Source organism: Chrysochloris asiatica, unplaced genomic scaffold (assembly GCF_000296735.1).
Source record: "Chrysochloris asiatica unplaced genomic scaffold, ChrAsi1.0 scaffold00015, whole genome shotgun sequence".
Classification (NCBI taxonomy): Eukaryota; Metazoa; Chordata; class Mammalia; order Afrosoricida; family Chrysochloridae; genus Chrysochloris; species Chrysochloris asiatica.
This window is the reverse complement of record NW_006408533.1, coordinates 16,082,657-16,101,732: the sequence shown is the minus strand read 5'-3', so window position 1 is coordinate 16,101,732 and position 19,076 is coordinate 16,082,657. Positions and strand designations below refer to the sequence as shown.

Genomic DNA, 19,076 nt, shown 5'->3' with positions numbered 1-19,076 from the left:
TTTGCAAGCCAAATTTTTAAAGACAACTGATTTCATTTAAGGGACCAGTATTAAATACACTGGCCTTAAAGAAAATAATACCAGCAATAAAATACTTTGCCCAAAGAGAATAAAAATATTTTGGAATTTGATGTAAAGCATGAACAAATACATGCACTGACTTTCAGAGGAATAACCCAGGGAGATGTATAATGACTGATACAAATTACACTCATCAACAATGTAACTGGGAAGGGTTTCTTGAAGTAAGTTATATTTGGGCAAAAGAAAGGAATAGATGGCAAGAAATGCACAGGCTGCTGAAGACAGAGAAAGCAGCATCAGCAAAAGCACACAAAAGAGCGTGGTGTGAGATAGAAAGGAGAGAAGGGGTGGAGGATGAACAGGAGACAGAGAGGGTTCACAGGGCCTTGAAGAAATCCTCAAGAGGGGAAGTTTTACCCTGTCGGCAATGAAGGCTGCTAGGCAGGAAACTGGCACAGTGGTATAGAGCCTCGTGGGAAATCCATAAAAACAGAGCACATCTCTCATGTTCCTTCCTGTTGTTTACACTTAAGGGTCTCCTAAACTGTTTTTAAAAATGAATTTCTAAAATCATTTAGAATGCAATGCGGTGTATAACAAATAAATCCATAGGCAGGAGACCCACTTGGAGGTTAATGCAACAGTTCAGGCAATAGATAATAGGAACTAGATCTGAGAAACTGTTAGAAGGTGAAATCAACAGGACTTCAAGACTGATGGGAAGCTCTGGGTGAGAAAGAAAGTCTGGCAAGAGGATTAACTGACATGCACTCTGGTGTCCCCAATCCCAAAAGAGCTATAGAGAGGGGTGGGTATACTTTAGTTAGGGGCAGAGATGAGGAGGTATGTGGGAGCATCAGATAGGCTTCCTGGGAGACATGACATGAGAGCAGACGTAGTGTATCAAATATTCCTTTCATTATTGATTTTGGACCTCAAAATAAAGTGGAGCGATTCTGATGCTAGATAAATCCATGACCCTAATACCTAACATCTTTTACCATGTTACTGATGCTGCTGCTGTGTGCTGTTGAGTTGGTTCCAACTGATAGTAACTCTGTATAGGGTTTTCAAGGCTGTAAATCTTTACGGGAATGGAAAGGCTCATTTTTCTCCAGAGGAGTAGCTGGTGGATTTGAACTGCTGATCTTGTGGTTAGCAGCCCAATGCATGGCCTACTACACTACCAGGGCTCCGTTATCATGATATTATCTGAACATAAATTCACCCAAAGAGTAGTGACTTTCCTTTGTCCACATGATCTGTGCTACTTTGAGCTCAGACTTTGGGACACTAGTGTTAGCTGGTTAAGAATACATGGTTTAGAGTTAGAAAGAGTAATAATTAAGAGTAAGGATTCTGAAATAGGATATTGATTTGAATCTTAGCTTTGTCACTTTCTATCCTTGCTCAAGACATTTAACAGTCTGAGCCTCAGTTTACACATTGTAAAATAGAGACAATACTAGCACCTTCTTCAGAGGGCTATGGTTGTTTACAAGTGTTGTTAAGTCTGTTCTGACTCATAGTGACCCTATATAAGGTTTCCAAGCAGTGGCTGGTGAATTTGAACCACCGACCATGGTTAGCAGTCCAGTGCTGAACCTAGAGTGCCACATAGAGAACAATGTTGTTGTTGTCATGTGCCATCGAGTCGGAACCGACTCATAGCGACCCCATGCGAACAATGGAGGGAAGTAAATAGAATGGAAGTAAATAGAATAGCGAACAATGGAGGGAAGTAAATAGAATGATTCTGTAAAGCACTAGTTAAAGTGGCTAATTCATTGGAAATGCTTAACACACATGAAATATTCAGTCATTTTCAAATCGTGTTTCTGCTATTGACTAACACTGGGTATTCTTGGGTGAGTTACTTAACCTCTTTGATCCTCAGCTCATCATATAAGTTGGTAGTTGGGGAAGAAAGGGTTATACATATTGGTTGGTTCCTCCCTTGGTGGGAAGGACTGATGCAGTTTTAACCTTCCAGACTACAAGATACGCAGATTGATGACATTTACTAGTTTGACTTTTAATAAGTGTTTTCCAGGGGCTGATATGAACTGACTTCTTATTTAAGAAAACCTTTTAGAGAGTAGCTGGCTAGTTTGAATATTTTAACATTGTAAATAGACCTTTCCTTTGTGGATTTGCAAATCATTACTCTACTGTTCTGGAGACTGGATGTTAGACAGCTAGCCTTTCTACATTAGTAAATCCCATTTGCCCTGCAGTTGATTCTGACTCATGGTGCCCCCATGCTTCTCAGAGTGGAACTGCACTCCATAGGGTTTACAATAGCTGACATTTCAGGAGTAAATCTAGAAGCCTTGCTTCCAAGGGACCTCTGGGTTGACTAGAATCTCCAACTTTTTGGTGAGTAGCTGAGCATCTAGACATTTGTGCCACTCAGAGACTCCGATATGATCGTTGTTGAGGGTTATAGAGTCATTTTGGACTCAGAATGACCACACATGACAAAGTAGAACTACCCCATAGGGTTTTCTTGGCTGCAATCTTTACAAGAGCAGATTTACAAACTACCAGGCCATTCTCATATGGACTCACTGGATAGATTCGAACTGTCAACCCTTCTGTGAGCAGCTGAGCATTTAACCATTTGTGCCACCAAGGCTGAGATATATAATCACAGAGTGCCTCCAAAATGAAGCAACTTTCCTGTGCTAAATTATATTGGTGGTAGCGGTTGTATGCTGTTGAGTTGGTTCTGACTCATAGTGACTCTGTATAGAGTTTCCGAGGCTGTAAATCTTAACCAGAAAACATCATATTTCTCCCATAGAGCAGCTGTTAGATTTGAACTGCTGACTCTGCGGTTAGCATCCCAACTCAGTCACTACTCGTCTGTCAGTTTGTCGTACTGTGGTGGCTTGTGAGTTGCTGTAATTCTGGAAACTATGCCACTGGTATTTTAAATACCAGCAGGGCCACCCATGGTGGACAGGTTTTAGACTAAGATAGACTAGTAAGAAGGAAACACAGACTACATCTGAATATTTAGTAACTGAAAACCTCATGAATAGCAGTGGGATGATATCAGACAGCACCAGAATATTGTCAGATATAATGCTGGAAAATGAGCACCTCAGGTTGGAAGGCACTCAAAATATGACTGAGGAAGAACTATGTCCTCAAAGTAGAGTTGACTGTGATAATGCAAATGGAGTAAAGCTTTCAGGGCCTTCATTTGCTGATGGGGCACAACCTAAATGAGGAGAAACAGGTGTAAATATCCATAAAGAACATGGAATTACGAAGTATGAATCTAGGAAAATTGGAAGTTGTCAAAATTGAAATGGAACATATACACATCAATATTGTAGGCATTAGTGAGCTGAAATGGACTGACCATTCTGAATTTGACAGTCACATGGTTTACTATGGCAGAAATGACAAACTGAAGTGGAATTGCATCACATTCATCATCTCAAAGAACATTTCAAGTTCTATCTTGAAGTATAATGCTGTTTGTGATAGGATTATATCCATATACCTACAAGGAAGACCAGTTAGTGCAATTACTATTCATGTTTACCCACCAACCACTAAAGCAACTGATGATGAATTTGGAGAATTCTACCAACTTCTTCAGTCTGAAATTGATCAAACATGCAATCAATATGTATTGATAATTTCTGATGATAGGAATGCAAAGGTTGGAAACAAAGAGGAAGGATCAGTGGTTGGAAAATATGGCATTCGTGATAGAAGTGATGCTGGAGATCATGTGATAATTGCAAGACAAATGACTTGTACAATGCAAATACCTTTGATAAACAACATAAACAGAGATTGACAGATGGAACTAATCAGATAGAATACACAGAAATCAAACTGACTACACATGCGCAGAGTGAAGATTGAAAAGCTCCATACCATTAGTCAAAACAAGGCCAGGCACAGACTGTGGAACAGACCATCAATTGCTCATATGCAAGTTCAGGCTGAAGCTAGTGAAAATTATAAGTATACAAGACCCAAAATATGAACTTGAACATATCCCACCTGAATTTAGAGATTATCTCAAGAACAGATTTGATGAATTAGACACTAATGACAGAAGACTAGAAGAGTTGTGAGATGACACCAAGAACATCATACAGGAAGAAAGCTAAAGGTTATTAAGAAGACAAGAAAGAAGGAAAAGACCAAAGTGGATATCAGAAGAGACTCTGAAACTTGCTCTCCAGTGTAACGATGCTAAAGCAAATGGAAGAAATGAAGGGCAGCTCAAGAAGACAAAGTAAAATATTATAATGAAATATGGAAAGACCTGGAGCTAGAAAACATGCTCAGCATAAGCTGAGAGAACTGAAGAAATAATTCTAGCCTAGACTTGCAATAATGAAGAATTCTATGGGTAAAAATTTGAGTGGCGCAGAAAGCATCAAAAGAAGATGGAAGGAATACACAAAATCACTGTATCAAAAAGAAATGGTCAATGTTCAATCATTTCAAGAGGTAACATATGACCAAGGGCCAATGATACTGAAGGAAGAAGTCGAAGGTGCATTGAAGTCATTGGCAAAGACCAGGATCCTGGAATTGATGGGATACAAATTGAAATCTTTCATTAAACTGGAGGCACTCACTCATCTATGCTAGGAAATTTGAAAGACAGCTACCTAGCCAACTGACTGGAAGAGAGCCATATTTGTGCCCATTACAAAGAGAAGTGACTCAGTGGAATGCAGAAATCATTGGACAATATCATTAATATTGCATGCAAGTAAGATTTTGCTAAAGGTAATTTAAAAATTGCTGTAACAGTCCATTAATAGACGTTCAAGCCAGACTCAGTTGAGGACACGGAATTAGGGATATCATTGTTGATGTCAGATGGATCTTGGCAGAAAGCAAAGAATACCAGAAAGATATTTACATGTGCTTTATTGACTATACAGTGGTGGATCACGAGAAGCTATGAACAACATCGTGGAAAATGAGCATTACAGAACACTTGATTGTGCTTATATGGAACCTGTGCAAAGACTGAGATAGTTCTTTGAACAGAACAAGGGAACACTGAATGCTTTAAAATCAGGAAAGATGTGTGCCAGGGTTGTATTCTTTCACCATACTTATTCAATCTGTATGCTGAACAAATAATTTAAGATGCTGGATTATATGAAGAAGAACATGGCATCAAGATTGGAGGAAGAGTCATTAACAACCTGCGTGTTGTTACAACTTTGTTGAAAGTGAAGAGTACTTGAAATATTGATGAAGATCAAAGACCACAGCCTTCACTCTGGGTTGCACCTCAGTGTAAAGAAAACAAAAATCTTCACCACTGGACCAATAAATAACATCAAGATAAATGGAGAAAAGATTGAAGTTGTCAAAGACTTCATTTAGCTCAGATCAGCCATCAACACTCAAGGACTCAGCAGTCAAGAAATCATATGATGCATTGCATTGGGCAAATCTACTGCACCTCTTTAAAGTGTTCAAGAACAAAGATATCAGTCTTAGGACTCAGGTGCGCCTAACCATGATATTTTCAATAATCTCACATGCATGTGAAAGTTGGACAATGAATAAAGAAGACCATATGAGAATTGATGCATTTGAGTTAGGGTGTTGGAGTAGAATATTAAAAGTACTATGTGCTGTTAAAAGAACAAACAAATCTGTGTTGGAAGAAGTAAAGCCAGAATGCTCTTGGAAGCCAGGATGGCCAGATTTCGTGTCTCACATCAGGGTTCAGACATAACATCAGGTGAGACCAGTTCCTAGAGAAGGACTTCATGCTTGATAAAGTGGATGACTCCCAATGAGATGGATTGGCACAGTGGCAGTAGCTGTGGTTTCAAATGTAGCAATTTTTGTGAACTTGGTGCAGGACCAGGCATTTTGTTGTGCATAAGATTGCTAATCGTCGGTACAAACTCAACGGTACCTAACAACAACAGCCCAACTCATAACATAGTATTCTACCAGGGCTCCTTTAATTTATGTTACGTTGTTGGTGGTGATGTTTAGTGCTGTCAAGTCAGTTCTGACTCATAGCAACCCTGTATAGGGTTTCCGAGGAGCGGCTGGTGAGCTTGAACCGCTGACCCTGTGGTTCAAATGACTTTGCAGTCCAGTGCATTAACCCACAGGGCCACACCAGGATACCAAACTTATACTATATCCCAGATAAAATTCCTCTAAATCCCAAGTGTACTGTGTTGTGGAAGGCTTAAGCAGTCGTGTTAGTTGTATTCTGAGACTTCCAGATTTTAATGTGGCATAAACTTTTAGTTCTTTGTTGTATCCTTTGCTAAACAGCACCTGGTGCTGGGTTAGATTTGTGCTTCGTGGGAGACTAAGCAACAATTATGCCTTTTTGGTAGTGCAATGGTAATAATGATACAATTCTAAAGGGTTGTTGTAAGGAGTAAATTAAAAAAAAGTAAGTAAAGTAAGAATTACCTGGCTCCTGGTCAGTATATACCAACTATTATTAATTATTAATACCCAGGCACATTGGGCTTAGTTGCTGGTTCACAGGTTCTTTGTCAGAGGTGGAATAATGCTATAACTTGTTACCAAGAAGAAACATTTGATGAAGATTACGTGACTTGATGCAACATACAGAAAAGGAGCATCTACGGTGTAAGAGGTACTCCTTAAGCACAAGTTTCCCTTACCTGTTGAGAGAAACAGGATCTAGCTGACTGTTCTGTGTAACCAAAAGAAGGACCTTCAAAAACTGCAGTGGGGAGTTTGAGAACTTCCCGGAGGAACTGGTCATATCGTCCATAAACCATCACCCCACTGGAGTCAGAAATCATTGAGAAAATATCTGAAGGAAGGAAAGGGAAGGATAGTTAATCATTACACAAACATTCACCACTGTTTAAGTTCAACGTATGTACTGTAAATAATAACAAAAAATTAATAGCAATAATGTATGTTGGCTTTTTAAAATGAAAGAATAATATAAAATCTAGTTTTTATGCTGAAATATTTCTGGGAGGATGTTTTCTCTGGGAGGGTGTCTTTTTATTTGCGTGTTGGATTTTCAATCATTCAGGCACAAAGCATTAACCAGTAATTTGGATAAATTAATCTATTTTGATAAGATATAGAAATGATCTTTTTTCTTTTAAGGGCAATTGTTGTTAAGTGCCGTCGAGTCAGTTCCAACTCATAGCGACCCTGTAGAGGATTTCCTAGAAATGGCTTGTTGATTTGAAACACTGACCTTGTGGTTAGCATCCCAGTGTTTATCCAATCAACTCGTGAATAACTCAATAAGAGTTATTTTTATAAATGGGAGAAATATGCTGACCTTATATGAAAGCCACAATGAGAGTTTTACTACAAAATTGGGGTTTATGTGTTCTTATTGGTTTGGCTAACCAGCTATTTATCCATCTATATTATCACTAAAACTCATGTGCTTTAGCTTAAGATATCTGAAAAATGAAAGACACAATGGGGATAAGAATGTGACTAAAACACTTGATTAGCTTCCCACAGAAGCAAGAAACATTCTATAAATCATAGCGGCCTGGGTGGAAGCCTCTTGATTTACGAGGAAGGGTTTTTCTGACTCATGTAGTGAAGAAGCAGCTTGGCCTTGTGAATGATCAGTGAGGCAAGGCCAGGGTCCTGGAATAGTCTGCAGAGCCAGTGGCTTCACTGAACAGGTATTCTTCAGTTTCTGCCTCTATGTGCACTTAATGAATATTAATTGCATGATTTCCCAGGGTACTTTATGATTCCTCTGTGGAAATTACTATTGGGATGAGAAGGTTTGCTATTATACAGTTTATCACCATGCTAACTAGATTGTCACTAGGCCAGCACAGCTGCCAGTAGCAACTCTTGTAAGTTCAATGTGCGACCTCATTTCGGGTTTAATTTTTCAAGGTCAAAATGTAATCTGGAACATAATTCACAATAAAACATTAAAAAAAAAATTTAATCTGGAGGCATTTTGCTTTTATGCCATAGTCAGATGTTAAACAACTACAGGCTCTTACTGGATTATGTGTTGAGGTGTGAATTGACTTTCAAGTCCTGGTGTGGTACTGCAGTTTAATGCACTGGACTTTGGCAAGGTTGGTTTGAACTGCAAGATTGAAGGTTCAAACCTACCAGCCATTCTTTGGAAACCCTATACAGGGTCACTATGAGTCTAAACTAATGACAGACATCACTTAGCAACATCAACCAGGAAACGCAGTTATAATGCATTCCTGTTGTGTTCCAAATAGTTGATCAATCATGAGGCTTTGAGAAAATTTATATGTTTCATCAAATTAATTTTCACAATGTTGCTTACTTGGTGGATTTTATTTCTTAAGTTCTATTTTAACTTGTAAAAAAAAAAAATTGCCAACAGCAACAAAACAAAAACCTAAATAAACCTCTTATTTAATTCTAAATATAAAAACTTAAGAATTCCAAACAAAAAGGGAAAAGGAAATCTAGTAAAGGCAAAACTGACCCATTTATCAGAGTGGTCATTTGTTTTTTTTTTCCCACCAGGCCAGTTTGTTGTTTATAACTGGCCTTCCTGATGACCTTCTAGACTCTGGCATTCTAGGCCATGGCATATTCCAGTCAAGTAGCCTAGGCTTTTCAAATCTCCCACTGAACGAAACTAGACCATGTCTCTAATTAGAGCAAGAGTGGAAGAGATATCAGCAATGATCTTGCACAGATTTGAAGACAATTGATATTCAGCTAATATTTACTTATTTGTGTTGATTAAGTCTTCATAAGCAATAGTCAAATGAGGGCTAGGTCACTAGGATTAAAGGAGAGCAACTTTAACTGGCCACTCAGGTTTTTAAAAAAGAAATTAGAGGATTTTTAGAAAGCTCTTAAAATGCTATGTACTTAGAATAGTGCTTGGCACATAGTACCGTGTACAGAAGTGTTCGTTATTTTTATTATTAATAACATATTGTTTTATTCTGTCATCTACTTCATATGTTTAGGCTTGCCTTCCACAAATGATTGTTCTAGAAGGGTCCAGACCATATTCTAAACCATCCATGTAGTTGCTACAACTGTATATAGTGATAACTGTTTGGAGGAACTTAAAGTCATTGATTTAATCAGCTAACATGAACTTTGTTGTTAAGTGTTGTCCAGCCAGTTCCCACTCATAGTAACTCTATGCACAACAGAATGAAACACTGCCCCGTCCTGCACCATCCTCACAGTTACTACATTTGAGCCCATTGTTGTTGCCCCTGTGCCAATCCAGCTCATTGGGGGCCTTCAACTATTCTGTTGATCCTTCACTTTACCAAGCATGGTGTCCTTCTTCAGGGACTAGCTCCTCCTGACAACATACCCAAAGTGTAAGAGAGGAAGATTAGCCATCATAGCTTTTAAGGGCATCCTGACCTTAATTCTTCCAAGGCATATATGTTTGTTTTTTCTGGAAGTCCATGGTATTTTCAGTGTTCTTTGACAACACTATAATTCAAGTGCATTATTTCTTCTACAGTCTTCCTTATTCATTGTTCAGATTTCACATGTATATGAGGCAACTGAAAATGCAATAACTTGGGTCAGGCGTGCCTTAGCCCTGTAACTGACATCTTTGCTCTTTAACACCGTAAGAGGCCTTTTGCAGCAGATTTACTTAATGCAATATATCACTTGATTTCTTGACTGTGGGTTGCTTCCATGAGCATTGATTGTGGATCCGAGCAAAATGAAGTTTTTGTCAACTTCAATCTTTTCTCCCTTTATCATGATTTACTGGTCCAATAGCGAAGATTTTCATGTTCTTTATATTAAAGGCTACTCAAGCATAAATGAAGAGAGCGGTCTTTAGCAAACAGGATCAAGGCTAGTTGTAGACTTGAAGAGAAGGACAAGTATGATGCCCCCATGGATCTTCAATGAGTACACTGTGGCAGAGGCTTTGCGTGCACATAAAGTTATGGAGGAAGGTGAGATCAGACACTGAAGAACTTTGAAAGCTCTACTCAGGAGTCCAGAAGATATTCAAGATTTTAGAGCAGGACAGTAAGTTAGAAACCTGATAGTGGGGGGTAGGAGTGGAGGTAGATTGGCTAATTCAGCAACAGAAACTCAGTTTCATGGTTATTTATCATAATGCTAAACTTTTAACCAAAAAAACCCTCCCCAGAAGTTCTAGAACTAAGCTTACAGCATTGTCAGAATTCCTGGAGATCATTAAGCTATCCAGGAAGCAGAGATATAGCAAAAGTTCTTATCCATTACAACAGCAGCCAAGAAAAATTCGACAGAAAACGAGCATTAGGTTAGTTTATGTTTTGTTGTTGTTGTTCAGTGCTGTAGAGTCAGTTATGACTCATGGAGCAGCTGGTGAGCTTAAACTACTGACCTTGCAGTTCAGTGCAACCCACAGCACCACACCAAAACTCCTAATTTACGTTTGGTGGTGGTAGTGTGCCATGGAGTCAGTTCTGACTCATAGTGACCCTGCATAGGGTTTCTGAGGCCATAAATCTTTATGAGAGTAGAAAGCCTCATCTTTCTCCTGTGGAATGAATGACTGGTAGTTTTGAACTGCTGACCTTGAGGTTAGCAGCCAGACTCGTAACCACTATGCTACCAAAGCTCCTTGGTTGATGTTTAAGTGTCTGTTTTCTATAATTGCAGGAGGAAACTTTCATACCCTAGGCTATATCTATGATGCCCCGTGGAGTTACACAAGTACCACCTTGCATATTGGTTTGCTATCCCCTGAGTACTGCACATTCAGGGGCAACATAGGCTTGCTGTCTTTTTTTTTCTTTTTAAACCATATTTTAAGACATTTTTTAGATTATCAGCTTTAACATTTCTCCTTTTTTACTTTTAAAAATTTCTAAATTATTCTCATCCAATTATTCTTGCTTTCCAACAAGAGGCTAGTTGGAACAAACTAAACATCCTTCGTTCCCACGCACAAAAAGAGAAAAATTACCAAACAAGAACAGCTGGCATATTGGCTTAGAGTGATTTAGAAAAGTTTTAAGAAGGGAAAACAAATCCTTCAAACCCTGAAAAATTTCATATCCTTTCATTTTGCTTTTTCTTGTTACAAAAGCAATGCAGAAAATCATTACCTTTTATGTGTCACCATTAAATGTAAGCTAGCAAATGAAGACTATAGAAGACACCCACAATCCCTTTTACCAAGAGTCAGCCACTGCTGTCTGTGAGTATATAGCCCCATATTTTGCTCAGCTCATCAATTATTATCAGCGAATCTAGAAATGTTAATGACTAATGAGACACATTTTTGACAACCATTTTAGTGAGATTTCTCTAATAGAAATTATTTTTAGGTAAATTGTTTTCAAATGGCTTTCACCCAAGTTACTTGCTGTTGTTGTTAAGAGCCGTTGAGTCAATTCCAACCCATAGCGACCCTGTATAGGGCTTCCCAAGAGCAGCTGGTGAGCTTGAACCACCGACCTTGCAGTTCGTACGTACTTTGCAGTCTGATGCATTAGTCCACAGTGCCACACCAGGACTCCACTAAAACCATTTTCCTGGGATTACCTACACAAAGAGTGAGTCTGTAGCAGAAGAACCAGGCATACATAAGGCTGTGAGTCCAGTGCATGGATCTAGGTGAGGGGCTGTGCTATACTGCTGCTGTACTATTATTATTATTTCTACATAACTGTCATATTGCAGCTTGTGTTTGCAGTCTGGAGAAGTTGGTTTTCCTCTAAATGGGCCTCATGCATTTGTTGCTTCTTCACTGTACTGAAGAGGATTTCCTTTGGCCATTAGACAGCATGTGTGCTTAGCTTATTGATTTTGGTTTTGATGGGTGAAGGAATAATATGCAGAGGAAAGTACTATATTAGGTACACTGTTTCTTTTGTTTTGAACTTCTGGACTTGCCAGAGAACTGCAAGGGCTTTGACAATTGGTACAGATCTGATGAAAAAACTTAGTCAGATCTTGAGCTTTGTAACTGCGTAGATAATGTAATTTGCTTACCTGACATACACTGCGTTCATCTCACCTTCTTTCGTTATTGGGCCTGAATTTGTTCCTGTGCTGGGGAAAAGCAGTGGCTCTTCCCAGCCCAGATGGTGGAAGTTGATTGATTACTCCATGACCAACATGGTGAGTCTTTTCCTGTTACTAGTAATTGGTTTAATGATTGGCCTCTGAGGCCATCGTAGACAACGATCAAGACTGAAGGAGAAGTTGGCTGGTGGCCTCTGGAATGAGAATGTGAAACTGAAACTGCATTATCCCTTTTCCCCCAGGAGGACAATGAAATCCAGCACTCTGAGGAAAGCTGAGTAGAAAGATGGAGGCACGTGGGTCCTTGTTGACAAAACATTAACTTGGTGATGTTGTTAGAAGGCTCTGATGTGTCACGAAGGGCAGAGAAGAGGTTTCCTCAGTTTGTTCTCAAACATATTTTAATATGGGACTCTTATCTAGGCACTTATTGATATAACACTGGATACACTTTTTTCTTTCCCTCCCTTCCTCCCTCCCTCCCTTCCTTCTTTCATTTCTATTTTTATACAATGTGCTCAGTATAAATGGCCAACTGTGACATGACGTCAGCAGCAAGACCCTCAAGAGTTTCCTGCCCTGCCCTGCTTCACTTTGCAAAACTTCCTCTTCCCAGCCTGACCCTGAAAGAAATGTCTCTTGGATTACTATGAAACCCTCTTTTTTTGTTTGTTTTGGTTAGAGACAGTAATTCTGGCACTTTCAATTTTCCACATCTCTTAAGATGACTCCAAAGAAAATTAATCAAACACCATAAATTCTAGTTAGTCTTCTCGGGATCCTAAATTCATTCCATTTGAACATTCTGTGAAAGGGAATCCCTGGAAGTCAGAGATGTGTGGTCATGTGGGGCTTTGCTGTTCCTTCCACTTAACTATTGGTCCAGTACGATGATGCCTTATGATGAAAGTAGTACAGGGGTGCTGAAATAAGTCATTGAACTTGAAAGAGTGATTTTCTCACTTTGATATCAGAAGCAGTCTGGTTGGTGGCACTCAGTAGATTATAAATATAATTCACAAATAGGAAGTAAACAGCCATTTCATCAATACTTACTTATTGTAAAAATATTTCTATAACAAAATCCAAAGATTGATGAAGACTGTATTTCAACAACTCTCTGAGAATGAGGAAAGACACCTATGGACAAGGGGACATGGTAGAAAGAGGAGAGAACAAGATGGAAGACAGGTGGGATAAACAAAGAGAAACACAAAAAACTTACATCGTAATTTGTCCATGATCTTCCCTCCACACAATGTGGCTAAAGCCATCTTGACAGCAAATACTGAAATTTTACCATGGCCTTCCCTGTTTAATGAAAATAGGGAGAGAAAAAAAAAAAAAGGCATTTGTAATGTTTCTAATAAAGGGATTTGACATTTTTCCATTCTGTAGAAATCACAAGACACTGTAGCTATATGAATTATGTGAACCCAGCGCATTCTAAAAAAAAAAAAAAAAAAAAAAATTGGTGAAGACAATTCAGTGCGCATTTCTGAAAAAACAAACGGTCTTTTCAATGTTTATTTTCTCAAGAAAAAACAGAATCTTCTAGCTTATTTTTTATCACTTGCTCAGAGCATAAGTGGGTAGTCAGAGAATATATGATAGCCAATTATGGATTAAAATGACATCAACATGCTTTTCAGTGTGTATAAAGTAAGTTTGGTGCAGGATGACTCCATAATCTCTATAATTTATTTAAGCAAGGCTTCAGAAATCTCTCTTTTTCTCTCGCTCTCTTTTCTTGGTTAGAGAATTCCTGAACACGAACTTTAAGATAAACATGGGGACATTTAATCACATATTTATTTCCAAGCATCTTTTCCTTCCTTCAAAACAACTCTGCTTATGCGATATACTTACTTTTCAAAAACAGTTGGAAATTAAAGGGTTCAAAACTCAAATTTCTGTTTGAATAGTCATCCTCCTACCTAATTACACATGTGCTGCCAAATCTTTCTTTATTCAGGAAGTATAACTAACTAATGTGTCTTTCATAAAGATAGACTGTAAGATGTATGTTTCAGCACATGACTTTCCAGCTGGACTAAATAATTTACTTTTATATCTTTGGAATCAAAAAGCCTATCATACGAGTATTCATTTATTTGATAACTGCAACTCTTAAGAATCATCAGTAATTTTTAAAAGCAATAATGTGACTGAAGAGCATGTGAAGTCTGTGTTGACAAACGTATAGCATATTAAAACACATCACATATATGATTAAGATTCATATATAACTGATATCTTATTGTAATAATAAGATATAATAAATAATATTTATTATTAAAATGTCTTTGTTCCCTACTTGACTTCAGAGAGGGAGACTTGCTATTCCTCTTTTTTGCTGCCATCCTTAGTATTGGATCAGAAACACAGCTAGCCAGAATACAAAATTGCTTGACCTTCATGCTAATGATTCTTCTATTCATATTCCTAGGCTTAAGCAGCAGGTCAGTCTAATTATTTATTTAAAATCTCCACTTAGATACCCCATATCAAGCCATGCATGTTCAAAATGGAACTCATTAACTTTCGGAAGACTTCAGACGAACATTCCTACTAATTTGTTCTTTCCCCAACAGTCACTCTTTGGGATGTTGTAGATGAACCACTATATGCCTTTGTTGTTGTGAAGAGCTGTTGAGTCATTTCTAACTCATAGCAACACTGTATAAGGTTTCCAAGGAGCATCTGGTGGGTTTGAACCACTGACTGAGGTTAGCAGTCCAATACTTGCCCTACAGTGCCACTACTGTCATTGTTATTAAGTGCTGTTGAGTCGGTTCTGACTCATAGAGACTCTGTATAGGGTTTACAAGGAGTGTCTGATGGGCTTGAACTACCAACCTTGTGGTTACCAGCCCAGTGATTATCCTATAGTACTATACCAGGACCCCCACAGTGCCATTGGTGGTGGTGGAGGTATGCCATGGAATCAGTTCAGACTCACAGAGACCCTGCATAAGGTTTGTGAGGCTATAAGTCTTTACAGGAACAGAAAGCCTCATTTTTCTTGCTTGGAATGACTGGTAGTTTTGAACTGCTGACCTTGAGGTGAGCAGCCTAATTTATAACCACTATGATACCAGTGCCACTAGTTACCCAAAATTATATCCTGGGGAATTATCTTGAACTTCTTCTTGTTGTTAAGTGCCATCAAGTCAGTTCCCACCCACAGCGACCCTATAGGGTTTTTCTGAGGAGCAGCTGGTGAGCTTGAACCACCAACCTTGCAGTTCAAACTGACTTTACAGCCCACCGCATTAACCCACAGCACCATACCAGGACTCCCTCACTCTCCTTCAATTCACTGCTATCCTTTGAAGGACTAAACTATACTTCTCAACTGTATATGGAAAGAGCTCTGGTGGTACAGTGGGTTAAGCATTTGTCTGCTAACTGCAAGGTGGACAGTACAAACCCATCTGCTGCTCTTCAACAGAAAGATGAAGCTATCTGCTTGCAGTTTTAGAAACCCTAAGGAGCAGTTCTATCCTGTTCTATAGGGGTCCTATGAGTTGGAACTAACTTGATGCAGTGGATTGTTTTACCTCTGTGTGGAATCCATTCTCTTCTTTCCATTTTCACTGCCATGTTCTTGTGTTAGTACTGGAATAACCTCATAAATACTCTCTCTGACTGCACACTCATATAGAAAATGTTGTTTCACTTTTTAAAATCCTCATTGTCTCCTTTTGCTCACACGTAGAGTTCAAACTATTTCTCAAGGCATACATAGCTTTCTTCTCCAGTCTCACTGATGCCATTCCTATTGCAGCCTATACCAGCCGTACAACGTCATGTCTCCTGCATATGCCCAACATGATCTGTCTAGGACCTCCCTTTTCCTTTCCTCAAGATGCAGTTCAATGTCATTACTGACCTTTTCTGAAAGCAGCTCGTCTCCTAGATGAGGTGACAATCACTATCCCCTCCACTTTTACCTATGAAGTGGCACCGACACCACCAAAGGCACTTGGGATGTTTACTTGCATAACTCCATTGTGGTTCATCATACTCCATATCAACAGCCAAGACTAAGGCTTCTCAATTTTTTTGGACCTCCAGCACATACCACTTGTTTTTGTTTTTAGGTTCCATCAAGTTGCTATCGACTCATAGTGACCCTATGTACATCAGAAAGAAACACTGCCTGGTCCTATGCCCACCTCACAGTCATTGCTGCGTTGCTGCTGTCACCATGCCAATCCATCTAGTAGGATGTTTTTCTCTTCTTCTTTGACCCTCCACTTTACCAAGCATGATATCCTTCTACAGGGACTAGTCCCTCCTAATAATACGTCCGAAGTATGAGCATTCTGGCTGTACTTCTTCCAACACCAATTGGTTTGTTCTTTTGGCTGTCCATGGTACTATCAATATTCTCCTCCAACACCATAACTAAAATGCATCAATTCTTCTATGGTCTTTCTTATTCACTGTCCGACTTTCACATGCATATGGAGATTATTGAAAATACCATGGCTTGGGTTAGAGAACCTTAGTCCTCAAACTGACATCTTTCTCTTCAGCACTTTACAGAGGACTTGTGCAGCAGATTTTCCTAATGCAATATGTTATTTGATTTCTTGACTGCTGCTTCGTGGAGTGTTGATGGTGGATCCAAGCAAATGAAGTCTTTGACAACTTCGATCTTTTCTCCATTTATATGGATGCTGTTTATTGGTCCCGTGGTGAGGATTTGTGTCTTCTTTACATTCAGATACAACCCATAATGAAGGCTGTAGTTTTGTTTTTGATTTTCATCAGTAAGTATTTAAGTCCTCTTCACTTTCAGCTAGCAAGGTTGTATCATCTGCATATTACAGGTTAACGAGTCTTCCTCCAATCCTGATGTCACATTTTTCTTCATATAATCCAATTTCTGGGATTATTTGCTCAGCATACATACTAAATAAGTATGGTAAAAGAATACAACCCTGGTGCATGCCTTTCCTAATTTTAAACCATTCAGTGTTCCATTGTTCTGTTAGAACCATTACCTCTTGGTCTATGTGCAGGTTTCACATGAGCACAATTAAGTATTTCAGAATATTCATACTTTGCAATGTTGTCCATAGCTTGTCATGATTCACACACTCAAAAGCCTTTGCATAATCAATAAAGCACAGTAAACATTTTTCTGGTATTCTCTGCTTTCAGTCAACATCCCTTGGACATTAGCAATGATATCCCTCATTCCACGTCCTCATCTGAATCCAGTTTGAACCTCTGACAGGTCTCTATCAATGTACACTTGCAGCCATTTTTGGATTATCTTTACAAAATTTTGCTTGTATGAGATATTAATGATATTGTCTGATTTCTGCATTTTGTTGGGTCCCCTTTCTTTGGAATGAGCACAAAAATATATCTCTTCTAGTCAGTTGGCCAGGTAGTTGTCGTCTAAATTCTTGGCATAGATGAGTGCATGCCACTCCTGATGATGAGTGATCGATATACAAGGGAGATTCACCAAAGTTCACGGAAAATAGAATGAAAAGATAATGGATGTTTTTCATGAAGTTTTTGAAGCCCCCTCATATTTCTTATATTAGTAAAAAGTATTAATCATTATAATTTATTGCCCTTGAATTTTTAATGTCTACTCATTAAGTTGTTTAGTAATTTTATAGGAATCAATTACCATCAGTTAAATCTGACTCAGAGTCTTGGTGTGGCGCTGTAAGATAAGCACTGAACTACTAACCATAAAAGGAGCTTTGGTAGTGTAGTAGTTACGAGTCAGGCTGCTAACCTCAAGGTCAGCAGTTTGAAACTACCAGCTGTTCCAAAGGAGAAAGATGATGCTTTCTGCTCTTGTAAAGATTTATAGACTCAGAAACCCTATATAGGTCACTATGAGTTGGAACCGACTCCATCGCACACTACCACCACCACTAATTATAAGGTTGGCAGTTCAAACCCATCATTCGCTGGTAAGCTTGAACCACTGACCTTGCATTTCAAACCATCTTTGCAGTCCAGTGCATTAACCCACAGTGCTACACCAGAACTCCAGCCCAGAGCTTAGGTAGACGATAATGAAAGTGTTATGACTTTGTATAAAACACCTTATTTAAAGCTATTTCATGTCTCCTGTATTCTCAATTGATATTGAAAGTATCAAATGTTTTATTTCAGGCTGTGGTGCTGCAGGATAAGCCTGGGCTGCTGACCCTAAGATTGGTGGTTCAAACCCACCAGTCACTGCTTGGAAACTTTATAGATGGTCGATATGAAGTCAGAACCGGCTTATGGCACTTAAACAGCAAAAAACAATTTTCCCATTTGAAATGAGAATTGGAAACTCCACAAAGTCTGGAAGATTAGGAATCATATAGAAATAAAGAGGTCTTCAAAGAAATTGAGGAGTATTATATATGAAACTTCAAGAGTGGTAAAGTTTCTTTTAATGTATCCAAGAGTATGATTGACCACACATGACTTTGAAATAGAAAGTTCTCCAAAATACAAAATGGTGATAGCTCACAATTCCAAACCTTAGTGCTTAATGAAGAGGACCGTAAGGATCTCGCTATTCCTGCACAGTTCTTGGAAATGGAAGATTCACAATGTTAAATCAAGCACTGGTTGTATCTGAGGTATTCTGCTCGGATATTTATAATTGACACAATAAATCTAGATAAATTACCACAGTGGAGGGCAGGTGAATGAGAGTTTTGCAGGAACTCAAGGGTGAAATTAGGCCACTGGAATCTATTGTTATGCAAGCTACCATGCCAGCTTGCAAATGTGACCTCTGTCACAAAGAAGGACTCCAGAGGTATGCTGAGATGGGACTCAGACCATGGCAAATTCACCAGTGGAACATAGTTCTACTTTGACATATATGGGGTCACTGGGAGATGGAATCAACTGCATGGCATGTGGATGCTTTTTGTCTTTCTCCCTTTTCTTTCAGCTAACCAACACTGGGCATGTTTGGACCTTGCTTACCTTAGGCATTGCATCAATGTTTATGAAGTGAGTAGCAATGATTGACTCTACAACAGAAAATGGGGGCACCAAAACCA

General features: G+C 38.8%; 1 protein-coding gene across 10 annotated transcripts in view; it reads right to left on the bottom strand.

The window, feature by feature from the left end:
• DTNA (dystrobrevin, alpha) overlaps positions 1-19,076 on the bottom strand; it is a 523,318-nt gene that overhangs the window by 104,584 nt on the left and 399,658 nt on the right. For all 10 annotated transcript variants that reach the window (XM_006835061.1, XM_006835063.1, XM_006835058.1 and 7 more), the window contains 2 exons: positions 13,253-13,338; positions 6,687-6,841 (listed from right to left, as the gene is read on the bottom strand). In XM_006835061.1, the coding sequence (XP_006835124.1) occupies positions 6,687-6,841; positions 13,253-13,338 (241 nt within the window). The remainder of the gene's footprint in view (positions 1-6,686; positions 6,842-13,252; positions 13,339-19,076) is intronic.